Source organism: Pipistrellus kuhlii, unplaced genomic scaffold (assembly GCF_014108245.1).
Source record: "Pipistrellus kuhlii isolate mPipKuh1 unplaced genomic scaffold, mPipKuh1.p scaffold_m20_p_13, whole genome shotgun sequence".
Taxonomy (NCBI): domain Eukaryota; kingdom Metazoa; phylum Chordata; class Mammalia; order Chiroptera; family Vespertilionidae; genus Pipistrellus; species Pipistrellus kuhlii.
The window spans coordinates 15,313,115-15,328,882 of record NW_023425438.1 but is presented as its reverse complement, the minus strand read 5'-3'; the positions used below and the strand labels follow the sequence as shown (position 1 = coordinate 15,328,882).

At 37.2% G+C, this 15,768-nt stretch overlaps 1 protein-coding gene across 4 annotated transcripts in view; it reads left to right on the top strand.

Moving 5' to 3' along the window:
- SOS1 (SOS Ras/Rac guanine nucleotide exchange factor 1) overlaps positions 1–15,768 on the top strand; it is a 95,015-nt gene that overhangs the window by 75,282 nt on the left and 3,965 nt on the right. For 2 of the 4 annotated variants that reach the window (XM_045580660.1, XM_036435073.2), the window contains 6 exons: positions 6,113–6,275; positions 6,762–6,879; positions 9,930–10,102; positions 10,315–10,431; positions 12,202–12,466; positions 15,392–15,436. In XM_045580660.1, coding sequence (XP_045436616.1) covers positions 6,113–6,275; positions 6,762–6,879; positions 9,930–10,102; positions 10,315–10,431; positions 12,202–12,466; positions 15,392–15,436 — 881 coding nt within the window. The remainder of the gene's footprint in view (positions 1–6,112; positions 6,276–6,761; positions 6,880–9,929; positions 10,103–10,314; positions 10,432–12,201; positions 12,467–15,391; positions 15,437–15,768) is intronic. The other 2 variants (XM_036435075.2, XM_036435074.2) reach the window with 2 other exon arrangements.

Sequence of the window (15,768 nt, the reverse complement as noted above, 5' to 3'; positions counted from 1 at the left end):
CCCATCCTATGCACCCCTGCCTAGACCCTCCTGCTCTGGCCCCTGGTCCCCTGTCTGCCAGCAGCCCCCCTCCCACTGCCACCACTCCCAAATGTTTACAGCGCTGGTCTTATACCTGCTGGCAGCGTGGAGCAATTGGGGCCATTGCCAGCAGCGGGTGTGAGCAGGGCTGGTGTGAGCAGCGGGTGCAAGCGGTGTTTGCAGCTAGCCCCAGTCGCCCCTCAGGAACAGGGGAAGGTGGAAACGCCTTGAGGGGCAATCAGGGCCTGCAGCTGGCGCTCACACCCACTGACCATGCCTAGCGATCAGGGGTGGCGCCGGGCACCAGCAGCAGGTGTGAGCAGGGCTGATACCAGCTGCAGGTGCAAGTGCCAGGTGGGTCCACGCTGCGCAGGAGCAAAGAATTTTTAGTAACCACCAGAGGCTCACCCTGATGACAGCGACTGGCACCCCACCTTGGTCTGACGCCCCCACTCACCTCCGCCATCCCACCGTGGCCAATGCTGGCCATGTTTCGTGCTCTGCCACCTGCTGCCCATGTCCACCATGTTCCACTAGCACCTCCTGGAGGTCAGCGCACATCATAGTGACTGGTTGTTCAGCTGTCCTGTCTATTTGCATATTAGCCTTTTATTATATAGGAAACTATACTTCTCTTTGTTATAGGCCCAACAATACATTACATACACATTATTTTATACAGTTGCTTTTTTTTTTTAATTTTATTGATTTTTTCAGAGAGGAAGGGAGAGGGATGGAGAGTTATTTAACATCGATGAGAGAAAATCATCGATCAGCTGCCTCTTGCACACCCCCTACTGGGGATGTGCCTGCAACCAAAGTACATGCCCTTGACCGGAATTGAACCTGGGACCTATCAGTCCTCAGGCTGATGCTCTATCTACTGAGCCAAACCAGTTTCGGCTATACAGTTGCTTTTTAAATCACCTGAGAAACTGTGAGAAAATAGCATTTATAGTGTCTTATATTATCACATGATTACCTTTATTGGTGCTCTTTCTTTCTGTAGACTCATAGTACCATCTGGGGTCATTTGTTTTCAGCCTGAAGAACTTCCTTTAGTATTTCTTGTACAGTGGATCTGCTAACAACAAATTCTCCCTTTTTTTTAAATCTGGGAAAGTATTTTGTCTTCACTTTTAAACCATAGCTCTCTCTTCAACTTTGCCAGTTCAAATCTATTATTTAGCCCCTGTAGTAAATTTTTTATTTTAATTATTATACTTTTCAATTCCAGGGTTTACATTTGGTTCCTTTTATAATTCTGTATCTTTAGTGATATTCTCTATTTGATGCACTTTGTCATCATGCCTTCCTTTTTAAATCATGCTTTCCTTTAGTTCTGTAGACATATTCATATGTTTTAAAATATTTTTTTGTTAAACCTGACATTTGGTCTCCTTCCAGACAGTTACTGTTCCCTGCTTTTTCCCCCCAGTGAAAAGGTAGTACTTTCCTGTCACTTTGCATGCCTCATAATTTTTTATTGGAACTTGACATTTTATCTATTCCTGTCCCTTAGGGTTTATTATTATTATTACTACTGTTTATTTATTTGTTTAGTGACTAGCTGGGTAATTTTAGTGAAGTCTATTCTCCTCAGACCTTCCCCCATGCTGAGATGTTCCTCTTCTGGGGGTTATAGATTAAGGTGTGCCCACAGTCACCCTAAGAAGGCAGTGGCAAAGGTAGGGCTTTCTTCCACTCCTTGACCACTCCCAGCTGATAAACTCCAAAAATTTCCTGATGGCATAAATTTTCTATAAACTAATCCAATAATTTTTTGACTCCTTTGAAGGAATGGCTTCTGAAGTCTCTGTTTTGATATTTGCTCTGATCCCAGGAGGGCTTCTGCCAACTCTTTTATTCTCTAGTTCTCTCCTGCAAACTAGTTCAGCCAAAAGTCAAGGCTGCATCTTCATTAGATCTACAAATCTCCCAATTGCTCTTCACCACATCATTCACTGTTCTTGAGAGCACCTTTAGGTTTAAACTTCTCCACACTGTGTTGTAAATGATAAGAGATTAGAGCTATCTGTTTGAGCCTAGTCTCTGGAACTGGGGACAATGGCAAATTTCTCTGACATTCTTGCTCTCAGAGCTGAGTGTTTAGTGGTGGTGGTGGGGTGTGTATGCCCTCTCATGCATGCACACAAAGAGTAGACTGAGGTCCTCTTGGCTTGCTTCTCTTGGCATGGAACTATTGCCTCAGGAAACCGGGAATGGCTATCTTCCCAGTATTTTCAGTATGCCACATTCAAGGCAGAGCCTCTCCACGTAGAAGTGATGCAGGAGAAGGGAGTCCCCACTTCTCAGGTGCATTCCTCTGGAACTTAGCCTCAGCAGCCAGCAGCTCAGAACAGGATGAGTGAAATGCTCAAGTCCTGCTACTCTGGGAAGGAAAGCTCTCTAGCTGGGAGCTGGGTGAACAGGCAGCTATGCTCTTGGCTACAGCAGTCTGTAGACCACTATGTCCCACAACCCCCAGAGATTCTCTGGCAGAAGAGGGCAGGGAGCAGTCTTTGTTCAAATACCACAAACTCTTGCCTCTCTCCTACTGAATTTTTGTAGATTTTCCTGAATAGATATTCATTTACTATTTGCGCATAGGGCCATTTCCAGAGACTTTGAATGTTTATGTGTAATGCATGCAAATGTACATGAGTGTGTATCTGTGTCTGTATATGTTTATCTCTATATGTACAAATATATATGTGCACACATAATTTTTCACCAGTTTCACTAGGAAGTGAGTAAGCAGAGCTCCTTACACTGTTATGTCAGAAGTCCAGAATCTCAGTGCAATTTTTGTTGCTGTTGTTAATCTTCATCTGAGGATATTTTCTTCATTGATTTTTAGAGAGAGTGGAATGGAGGAAGGCAAAGGAGAGACATATCGACTGGTTGCCTCCCACATGAGCCCTGACCAGGCCAGGGATTGAAGTTGTAATCCAGATACAAGCCCTTGGCCGAGAATCAAACCCGAGACCTTTGGTGCACAGGCCAATGCTGTAATCCATGAGCAACACTGGCCGAGGCACCTCGGAGCAATTTTATAGTTGGGGTTAGAAACTGGAGTTTTATGTATTGGCCATATTTTTTTCTGAATAAAAGTAGTATGACTATTTGACTAACATTTTATAAGGATTATATCAGGTTTCCATAGATCATATTGGAATTACAAGAACAAGAGACCAGTGACAAAAGGGAATGACTGGAGCATGAGCGAAATGTGGATAAAGACCTGAAAGATTCCTAAATACAAAAAAGCATTCCAAGTAATCTAAAAGTTAGGACTTCCTTATATTTATATTAATTTTTCTCAGCCTCTAAAATGTAAGATGTTAAAAAAAAAAAAAGTAAAGATGTTAGAATTTGCCCTTTATGTATAGCTTCCTTGTTTCTTCATTATTAAGTTAAATAACTACATTTCAGTATACAGAAGGCTTTTTCCATCATAAGTAAAACTTATGTAAAGAGGAAACATAACTGATAAAACATAGGCACCTTTTCAATTCTGTCCTATTGTTTTTAAAGATTCCTGAGAACGCATTTCCTGCTCTTTTTCCTATTTCTTTTCTTTTTTAAATTGTATTAAGAATGCTTAGCATGAGATTTACCCTGTTAACAGATTTTGTACATGTACAACACAGCATTGTTATCTATAGGCATCATGTTGTACAGCAGATCTCTAGAATTTATGTATCTTGCATAACTGAAATTTTATACATATTGATTAGCCACAGAGCATATTTCATTCTGAGCAACCACAGAAGCTATTCTGTTCTTGGCTTCTATGAGTTTGATTATTTTAGATAAAACATGCAGTATTTGGCCTTCTGAAATTGGTTTATTTCACTTAGCAGAATGTTCTCAGTATTTATCCATTTTGTTGCATACTGCAGGATTCTTTTTGACTCATATACCGTTGTATGTATAAACCACATTTTCTTTATCCATTCATCATAGATGGACATTTAGGTTGTTTCCACATCTTAGCTATTCTGAATAGCATTGCAATGAATGTAAAAGTGCTAATATATATCTTCAAGATCCTGACTTCAATACTTTTGGATTAATTCCTAGAAGTAGGATTTCTGAATCATATGGTAGTTTTATTTTTAATGTTTTGAGGAATCTCCATACTGTTTTTCCTGCCTACACCATTTTGCATTCCTACCATCAACCATGTAGAAGGGTTCCCATATCTGCCTTTTCAGTGTGAAAGATTCTTGTTCATTTGCCACAGTGATTCTTAGCCATAGATGTGCATTAGAATTGGGGTTACCTATGAATAAATCACTCCAGACTTACCTGGTTTTTACAAAAGCTGCGGAGATGGTCTCAGTTTGTATGCCTAGTTAATATCAACTGAAATAGTTAAATGAAAGATGTAAATACATTATACTTATAACATTTTTAAATGTCTAACTAGCTACCCAGAATCTATAATTATAATAATAAAAGCATAATATGCTAATTAGACCAGACACCCAAATGACCTTCTGGATGAAGCTGGGGCTTCGAGGACAGAGCCCCTTGCACCAATTTTGTGCATTGGGCTTCTAGTATGATATTTTTGTAGAGATCTAACTAATGTTTTTTAAATATATATATACATTTTCTATTGATTTCAGAAGAGGAAAAGAGAGGGAGAGAGAGAAACATCAATGGTGAGAGAAATATTGATCAGCTGCCTCCTGCACGCCCCCTACTGGGGATGGATCCCACCACCTGGGCATGTACTCCACCGGAAACTGAGCCATGACCTCCTACTTATAGGTTGGTGCTCAACCACTGAGCAACACTGGCTGGGCTAGCTAATGCTTTAAACACATGCATATGTTAAGTCTAATTTGATAATAAGGCAAATTGTGATAGTTTTGCAATATTTTTTTCTTAGTGTCAGACCAGCCTCATCAGAGTATGATGTAATCTACAATTTTACATTTTAAAAAATGTTTAACATTGATTTATATTTATTTTTCTCATTTATGTGTCCTATTTTTTCTTGGACTATAAGGTATTTAAAACTACATCATTGAAAACCCAGTTTAAAATGTCTTTTTCTCTACTGATAACTAATTAGTAAATAAATTCTCTCAAATATTAGAAATGGAGAGTAAATGTTCACTGAGGAATTTTACTTTTTAGTATAGTGCACTTTCTTCTATATATTTATCAGATATATATACTATATATATACTTTCCAAGGATTTTGGATATTTAAGTGCTTTTATTTTCATTAACTTTTTTCCCAATGTCATTTAAAAAATTTTACTTTCTTTGTTGTTGTTAATTCTCATCTGAATATAGTTTTCCTTTTTTTTTTTTTTTTTTTTTTTTTTTTTAGAGAGAGACAGAAAGTGGAAGGGAGGAGGAGAGATGGAGAGAGAGAAACATTGATGTGAAAGAGACACATCACATCAATTGGTTGCCTCCCTTGAGTGCTCTGACCAAGGTGGGGAGCAAGCCTGCAACTAAAGTACCAGTTCATGCCTTTAATAGGTATCGAACCTACAATCGTGGGCCAACTCTCTTACTACTGAACCAAACAAGCAAGGGCAAACATTTTAGTCTTGATAGTGGTAAAAGACTTCCACTGATTTTTTTTTTACCTTATAGTGCTTATGCAAAGAGCTGTTTCTAGAAATGCAGCTAATTATTTCTGTATATCAAAGGAAGAAATTAATCACTAAAATCTTGCAATTAGATGAAGAATAGGGAGCACAGAATTCTTACACTCCAAAATAAATTCCCCTAGCACACACCCACATTCCCTAAACCAGCATGTTAGACTCATCAGTTAATTCTAATGCTGAGAAAGGATGTACCAAATATGCAGGAAAATGATTGACTGGTTGATGGTATCGGTCTGGAAGAGAGAAAAGAACAGCATGCCTGCCTATCAGGGCACTGCTTTATCCGCCAGTCTCCTACTCTTCAACCATCATTCTGAATATATAATCTCTGCAGTTAACACTGATAGCTTCTCCATACTCTACATTATATTATTTACTAAATTCTTTAACCTATATCTTCGTTGGGAAAACTCCACATTTTTAAATTAATTTCTGTCTTTGATTCCCAGATGTATTGTAGAAACTGAAAACTTAGAAGAAAGAGTAGCCGTGGTGAGTCGAATAATTGAGATTCTGCAAGTCTTTCAAGAGCTGAACAACTTCAATGGTGTCCTTGAGGTTGTCAGTGCTATGAACTCATCACCTGTTTACAGGCTAGACCACACGTTTGAGGTAGGTTTGCACAGGTGTTTTATTTTAATGAACTACTACATTTCCTGTTCTACGAATCAGGATTTTAACAATTATGATCTTTAATTTTTTAAGTACCTTACCTATCTTTCAGTAACAGTTTAAAAGATGGAATTATCTAAATTTTGAATTGACTTGGTTATTCTTTTTAAATTAGACATTCTCATTAAAATGCATTCACAGAAGAAAATGTTTTCAGCACTTAATTTGTAATGTAATGTACAATTATGCTCACATCATTGTGTGAGGAATTGTGAGAGATATCAGATTTCACACACACACACACACACACCTTTAAGTTTGCCCGAGGGCCAATGAAGATAGTCTCTTTGAGCCAGTATTGTTTTCTCTTAAAATCAAACTGATACAGTTGTGTTTGGGCTTTCCTCTTAGCCTGAAATTTTTTGGAAAAACCTTTGATTCCTTTTGTAAACTTATGCTCCCTAAATATGTATTTTTTTATTGTAGCAAATACCAAGTCGCCAAAAGAAAATTTTAGAAGAAGCTCATGAATTAAGTGAAGATCATTATAAGAAATATTTGGCAAAACTCAGGTCTATTAATCCACCATGTGTGCCTTTCTTTGGTGAGCATTTCTTCTTGAATTTTTATTTCATTTCTGGATAAAACAAGACACTTATTTCATTAAATGACTGAGTTTACATGTGTAAATATATCAACAGAAAATACTTATTTAACAAATACAGTGTGTCCCAAAAAATGTATACACACTTTAATAGCTGAAAGTGTAAAAGGATATTGATTCCTTCCTCAACCAAATCTCGCCTCTCTGCACCATCATCCAAGCCTGTAGCACTGGCTTTGCTCTTTCCTTCTTCTTCTTCTTTTTTTTTTTTAATATCTTTTATTGATATTTTTTTACAGAGAGGAAGGGAGAGAGAGGGATAGTTAGAAATATCGATGAGAGAGAAACAGCGATCAGCTGCCTCCTGCACAGCCCCCACTAGGGATGTGCCTGGAACCAAGGTACATGCCCTTGACTGGAATTGAACCCAGGACCCTTCAGTCCGCAGGCCAATGCTTTTTCCACTGAGCCAAACAGGTTTTGGCTGCTCTTTCCTTTTACACAGCTCTAATTCTGTGTCCTCTGTCTGTTTCTTGTCTGCTAGCTTCATCTCCACTCTTGCTTTCCTGCCATTTTAGAAATGACTCAATGTCTTTTGCATCCTTTCGTGCATTCAGAAACATTTGTTGGATGCTTCAATGTGATGTGCCAGGCCCTGGGCTGGGTGTTATAATAAACTAGAGCAGCAAATAAAAATAGCCTTACTCTCGATAAGCCCCCTTGAAAGAGCAGAAAAATAAATTGCAGCACCATGTAATAGATATAATACTGAATTGCAGAGATGTATAAATCAAAGTGGGAACAAAGTGTTATGGGAACCTAGAACTTTGAGCAACTATTTCCTTCAAGACTGGGAAACTTATGAACAAAAAGGTGAAACTTCACCCTTCTTCATTATTTATTTCATGATGCTCTGTTTTTCTCTCCCTAAAACAGTTGTCTCCACAGGATATATAAAATGTTCTATTGAAAAAACTAAGCTTTAACAGTATATTTATTCTATATTTTTATTAGAAAATTATGTTTATATATATTGAGAATGCATGCTTAAACATTTTTACTGATGTAGTAAACAATTAACAAAGTTTAGACACCACCTCTTTTGATCATTTGTTCTCCTTTAACTGGCCATTAATTTGTTATAAAATATTTTCCAAATTTCATCCTGAGCTTTAATCAAAATGCCACTTATAAGCATTTTTGCAACTTCATTCAAATATACTTTTGACACAACATCTCATAACTTATTATCTTCCATGTTTCCAGTGTCAGTCATTACACCACCACCCACTGAGTCATTCAACCACAAAACTGGATATTTTCTGAAATAAAACATACATTGATGTCTATAATGTTTCATTGCTGATTATTTACTATTGATTTCGAGTCGTTTAATCTTTTCAAGAATGTGGCCAAAAATTCCAGTATTGGAAAGTATGCTTGTACCACAAAAGCATTTAGAACCACCTAGTATATGATTAAACAGAAGTGCCTGTTATTTTGTTTGTTTTCCTCATCCAGTGCAAAGCCTGAAGTGACTGAGAAGGAATTAGAAATCCTAATCCCTTGCCTATGTCTGCTGTCATAAACTGCCACTCCTCTTCTCCCCTCACATCAGATCCCTGTGGTCTAGCCATACAAACAATATGCCATCTCTGAGTATACCTTCCAAGCTTCCTCACAAACCAGTGCCATTGTACATATTGCTGCTTTGCTTATTCTACTTATTAAATGTCTATTCATGTTTTGAGATTTATTTTAAGCCACACCTCATCTGTGATGCTTTTTCTACTTTTACCAGCTCATGGCAGAGCTCATACACCTCCTTTCTGCTGTCATATTACTATTAATATTGCACTTAATCAGATTGTACTGTAGGAGCCCACATTCAAAACTCTGAATCCCTTGAGGTCATGGACTGTGTGTCTTGTTCATCTTTGGATCTGCAGTACCTAGTGCAGTGCTTGGCATACAGCAGAGTCTCAGTACATGTGTACTAAGTGAATGAATTCAAATAGTCACACTCTTCTCCACACCTCCCTTCCCCCGCCACCACCACCAAAGCATCACAGTCAGTACTTTAGGGGGAAAGGCAGAAGCATAAGAGAATAGGTCAATAGCAGCAATAGCTTCAGCAATAACAACCATAGCTAATTAAGCATTTATTTTGGTTAGGCCCTATTCTAAGCCTTATATATGCATTTGTTTCTCACAATAGCCCTGTTATCCTCATTTTATAGATTAAAACACACACACACACACACACACACACACACACACACACAGAGAGAGAGAAGCTAATTAACTTGTACAGGATCACACAGTAGAAAGCAGCAGAGTTGGCTCCAGAACCTGTATGCTAGAACCAGAGAGGAACTACAGTGCCTGTTACTTGGTTCATTCTTCCTTATCCAGTTCACAGCCTGCAGTAATGAGGAGACAGGAGCTCAATTATTAGGTTGTCACTAATTCTAGAAATACTGAAGGCCAGAATGTACATAACGTACATGCATTCCTGTGCTTGATAGGCTTGCAGATCCTTACACATGCCCATGAGTGAACCTGTCCAAATGATACTCCCTTTGAATTACAAATCCCAGCCACCTCCAGGGAGGCCTGCAGAGCTGGGTCAGCAAAAAAGGAGGATTATCTGAACTTAACATTTTCCTCTTTTCTCGTATTATTAGTGATGGGTTATTCTTAAAGATCCTTTTATAAAACCATGACATATCAAATAATATGTGGTTTGGCAGGTATGGAAAATTGGTTATTTCTACTGAAAAAAATGTATTAATTTTCTTAAACTTGGTCTCTTTTTTCCTTGTGTATTCATGAAACTTCATTTTGTCACAGAAGAATTTGATACTCATAAAAATCTTCTCTTGATATTTACTTAGCTTGTTCTTTTTCATAGAATGGAAATCTGTGCCTTGATTCTTTGGTCTTGGTGATTGAGGTGGTACAGTGTAAAATCACAGCACTTACTAAGAAAGAAAGAAAACTAGTGTTCTCCTTCTTTATCCTTAAAGTAATCTCATTATATCTTTTAGGAATTTATCTAACTAATATCTTGAAAACAGAAGAAGGCAATCCTGAGTTCCTAAAAAGGCATGGAAAAGAGCTTATAAACTTCAGCAAAAGGAGGAAAGTAGCAGAAATAACAGGAGAGATCCAACAGTACCAAAATCAGCCTTATTGTTTACGAGTAGAATCAGATATCAAAGTAAGTTGAATTATTTGAAGATACATTTTTCTGATTCAATTTATAAACTGCCTGATGAAAGGCAGGTTTATTTTATAGAGGCAAAAAAGAAAAAGAAAACTTAAATAATTAAAATATTCTTATGTTAAATGTTTTCTTAAATTATTTTCATGAATTTAAAACTCAATTTAAAATATTTAATGTGTATAATTGTTTCTTTGCATTTATTTTAGAGGTTCTTTGAAAACTTGAATCCAATGGGAAATAGTATGGAAAAAGAATTTACAGATTATCTTTTCAACAAATCCCTAGAAATAGAACCACGAAACCCTAAGCCTCTCCCAAGATTTGTAAGCATTCATATATTTATGTTTCTTTTCATGTATTTACTTTTCAGTTGTCAGCTATATTTGGTGATTCCATCACTACCATATATATTATGCATGTTAATTTTCTATAAAGGAGTTCGGGATGAGGTATTTATGTGATGGAAAAAAGTAATGAATAAATGCCTAATAAATATGCTCAGGAATATCTCACTTAGTTCAAAATAAATGAGAATTAGTATTAATCAGAAGAAATCCTGATATGATAGATGAAATTAGGCAAATATGAAAGTTTTTATTTTTTTAAATAAATAAAAAATTATTCAAGATTTTAAAAAAAACTTTTTTAAAGGATAGTTTATTGATTTTTAGAGAGAAAGGAAGGGGAGAGGTAGAGAGAAACATGGATGTGAGAGTGAAACATAGTTTGGCTGCCTCCTGCATGCTGGGCATGTGCTACAAATGGGAATCAAACTGGCAACCCCTCGGTGCACAATCCCTCAGTGCCCAACCAACTTAACCACATTGGTTAGGGCTCAAGATTTATTTTGAGAGCAGGAAAATTAATTTATACTAATTCACTTATAATAAATAAATATACTTATAGCTTTTAAAAATAATAACTTAAGAGGCATGGCTAAAGATAATTTGTGGGGAAAATAAAGTTTCCTTTTTTTTTTTTTTTTTTTTTGTCAGTGCCTGGCCAAATTTATGTACAGTATCACCACCTCATTGACTAAATGTAATTTCCCTTATATTCAGAGAATCAAGTATCATGAAGTAAACATAAATGGCTTCTAAGTAACTAAGATAAATCTCAAAATGTTTGTGAATTAAAATTTATGTAGTTACCTCACATAAATATATCTCAAGGCCTAACAGTTTTTTTAAAAGGTGGATTAACCATAGCAAATTGGAAATAGTTATGTAGTCTGCTCCAATTAGGCACTCTGCTATCACTGAGAAATGATCACTCTGTATGAAAGCTCCATAAAAGTAACATAAATACAAATGAAAACTCAGGCAGTTTAATGCATTTGAAAATAGTTCAAGTGGTCCTGATGTACAGTAGTACAGCATAGAAATCATCTATATATATAAAAGCCTAAGTGACCACCCGACCAGCAGCTATGATGCACACTGACCACCAGGGAACAGACACTCAGCGTAGGAGCAGAAACCACAGGCATGGAAACATGGAACAGACTGGAGAGGGGAGGGTGGGAACAGATTAACCAAAAACCTATATACATACTAGAGGCCTGGTACACAGATCTGTGCACCAGTCAGGATCCCTCAGCCTGGCCATTGCCCTCTTGCATGTGGGACCCCTCAGGGATATTGGAGAGCTGGTTTTGGCGAGGAGAGGGACCCCACTGGTGCACAAGTCCATGCACCAGGCCTCTAGTAGTTCAAAATAATGTTCCTGGTTTTTCCAGGAAAGTTAAACCAGTTTAACATAGTCTGTTTAAAAAGTGAGAGAAATATGTAGCATATCTTAGAAAGATTTTCATCCAAAAATATTAAAATAAATACTCTGGTATTTATAGGACTAAGACTCGATTATTTAAAGAAATTAATTCCCTAATAATTTAGGTAGCCGAAGCTTTATGGAAATGGGATATTAATGCTTAAGTTTCAACAGTTTCATTTGAATCATTGTGTAAATTCTTTATTGATGGTATATGGTTTTCCTAGGTATTAGTTGCATTTTACCAGACATACATAGAAAAAGCTTCCATTCTATTATGATGTTGTAAATATTATGGGTTTTGGGGTTTTTTATGTCTACAGCCAAAAAAATATAACTATCCCCTAAAATCTCCTGGTGTTCGTCCATCAAACCCAAGACCTGGTACCATGAGACATCCCACACCTCTGCAGCAGGAGCCCAGGAAAATTAGTTACAGTAGGATCCCTGAAAGTGAAACAGAAAGTACAGCGTCGGCACCAAACTCGCCACGAACACCGTTAACGCCGCCTCCTGCTTCTGGTGCCTCCAGTACCACAGACGTTTGCAGCGTGTTTGATTCTGAACATTCAAGCCCTTTTCACTCAAGTAGGTGCTAAAATTTCAAGTGCTTTGAAGTAATTGTTAGTATTATATGTGCTAGAGGTAAAAAATGATTTTTTTTGTAAATTTGTACACAAATCGAATACCATTTCAAAAGATACTATAAAAATAGAAAACAAATTCTAAACTCCAGCAACCTGTAATTTTTTAAAAAATTGTTTGGAACAGTCCTCCTTAAATTTATTATATTTTACCGAAATACCTGGTGATGAAATTGCTAATTTTAGCTTCATTTGAGCACTTGTTTTCTGTTGGTGAACTTAAAATGCATTATGTCCTATCCAGAGGAAACAAAACTAACTCTTAAAACCTGCAAGGAATGTTAGTCCTGGACTACTTTTTTTTTTTCTATTTCAACTTTTTATTAAAATACCCCCATCTGCATCACAAATTTTTCTTTTCTTTTTTAATTGTCTAAAATTTTATATTTGTCTTCTTTTCCCCCAATTGGCCCCTCCCCCCCAGCCATTTCCACCCAGGCAAGCCCCCACTGCCTAGTCCCAGGCTTTTAATGCTGTCTCCGAAATTATTATATTGGAATACTACTCAGTGCATCATTCCCTTCCCACCAGACTGAAGTTTTTAATTTCACATTGTATCAAATTCAAGCTCCTACTTAACCTTTCTCAGTCTATACCGTCCATAGATCGCACATAGTGCCTGCTAGTACACTGCGTATGCTTTCAAGCCCAGCCACACAGACCTCATCTATATTTGGTGATTTACTTAGCTTGGCAACTGAGGATTATGGAGTCATGTTATTCACACAGGCAGCGAGACCAAGCAATTAAAGTGACAAATTAGCAAAGTGCTCCAAATTAACCAAATGTATGGATCTAAGCCTGTGCTGTATATGAATATGATCAAAGCCAAGTCCACGTCTGTGTGCACAAATGTGTATGCATAGGTGTAATCGTGCTTTCTAAAGTTTGTAGCTGACATGAGCTTTGTGTTTTTATGTTATTTCCATGTTTTTCTAAGTGTGCTACCATGTTCTTGAGGCTTATCTCCAGGAGGCATAGTTACTTCCTTTCTAAGTGTAAAGTACAGAAGCAGGTAAACATTAACCCCTGTATGTCATGGTGCCTAATAAGTAGAGAAGAGAATCACTGACAGAGCAACAGCTTCATTTAATATCAAAGTATAAAAATGAATTTTAATCTTCTGAGCGATACCTTATTAGGATTAGCTGGATTACTAATTACTATTAGTAATCCAGCTAATAAATATCAGTACAGATGGAATAACAGTACAGATGGAAAGGAGATAATGTTTGATTATTTGAAATTGGGGCTTTCTGAGGAATAAGACCACTGTATCTACAGAAGTAATCAAATTAATAGTGTAGCCAACTGAACCTGGAACATAAAATTATCCTTGTTCTGACCAAAGAAACTAGAAAAAGCAATAGTCCAAACTAAACAACTATATAGATTTAAAATCAGTACAGATTAGCCTTTTGTCTCAGTTCTTTTCTACTTTACTGCTCTTGGGGCCTTAGCTTTTATGATTTTCAATTTTTTTCTTAAAAGAATTAACATTGCTGAAATTAGAAATTCTTTTAAAATATATATATATCTTATTGATTTTTTACAGAGAGGAAGGGAGAGAGGCAGAGAGCTAGAAACGTTGATGAGAAACACCGACCAGCTGCCTCTTGCACACCCCCTATCGGGGATGTGCCTGCAACCAACATACAGGCCCCTGACCGGAATTGAACCTGGGACCTTTCAGTCCGCAGACCGATGCTCTACCACTGAGCCAAACCAGTTTCGGCTGAAATTAGAAATTCTAAATTTATCAGTGAGTTGCCTATATAAAAGATATCTAAGCAAGAAATGTTTATTGATTTTTTTTTAGTCTTCAAAAATATAGAAGAGAAAAAGCTATATCACTTTCAAGTTTGTTTGATAATACCCAAAGCTGTAGTTATTTTTTGATGAGAATATATGCCCCAAGAACATTTTCAAAGGTATCTATATCCTGTATAATAAAAGAGTAATATGTAAATTGACTCTAACAGAATGACCAGGGAACAACTGGTTGCTATGATGCCCACTGACCACCAGGGGCATATGCTCAATGCAGGAGCTGCCCCCTGGTGGTCAGTGCACTCCCACAGGGGGGAGCTCTGCTCTGCCACAAGTCAGGCTGACGGCTGTGAGCACAACAGTGGTGGCGGGAGCCTCTCCCACCTCCTCAGCAGGGCCAAGGATGTCCGACTGCAGCTTAGGCCCACTCCCCCCAGGAAGTGGGCCTAAGCCATCTGTCGGACATCTGCTGAGGGTTCCTGAGCTGCCAGAGGAATGTCTGACTACCAGATTAGGCCCGATCCCCTGAGGAGTGGGCCTAAACCACAGGTGGACTTCTCCCGAGGGATCCTGGACTGTGAGAAGGTATAGACCAGGCTGAGGGACCTGCCCGAGTGCATGAATTTTTGTGCACTGGGCCTCTAGTATATAATAATATTAGTAAGAAATTCCTTTTTATTTTATAATTTATGTAACAGAAATTCATTATTTACTACTTATTTTACAAATTTGAGTTTTCAAAATTTTAGTACATAACATATTTCTGTATGTCCAGCTGAATTCTTTGCTCAAATTGGGTGTACACCTATTTTAAGTCTTCCACTAATATAGCATATTTTAGTTTTCTTATGAATGCTTTTAATTTAATTATTGACATCAAGTAGTGAATCTAAAAGGAATATCCAAAATTCCCAATATGATATTAACTCAATTTAATTCTTTATTTTTCTCAAAAGTAAGTAGAAATGAGCTTTTACTAAAGACTATTATACCGTTCTTTAAACAAGAATGACAAAATAACGTTTTTATCCTAAATTTTTACAATTGAGTTAAATAGACCAATTAAAAAAACACTACTTTTTCTTGTTTCCTTTCACAGGCAGCGATGCCGTCTTTATCCAAGTTACACTGTCCCATGGCCCAAGTTAGTATATTTGGTTTAAGACTCAATTCTCGCTTTGGCTTTAAAAATTAAACCAAGTGTAACCTTTCCTGCTGAAACTCTTTTTGAGTCTGATAGCGTTGGTACCTTGCTTGCAACATCTTAGAAGTGAGGCCTTCACTTGTGCTATCTTTTGATCATAAATGATTTGCTTAAACTTATATACTTTTTATGCTTTTATAAAACCCTTTTCTCTTTTAAAAGAACAGTATTTTATGGATGGCTTCCACATTTAACCATTTCTCTTTTCCAACTGTAGAATTTCAATTATTTAATGCTCAACCTGATTAAAAAAAAAAAAGCAAGAACATGCA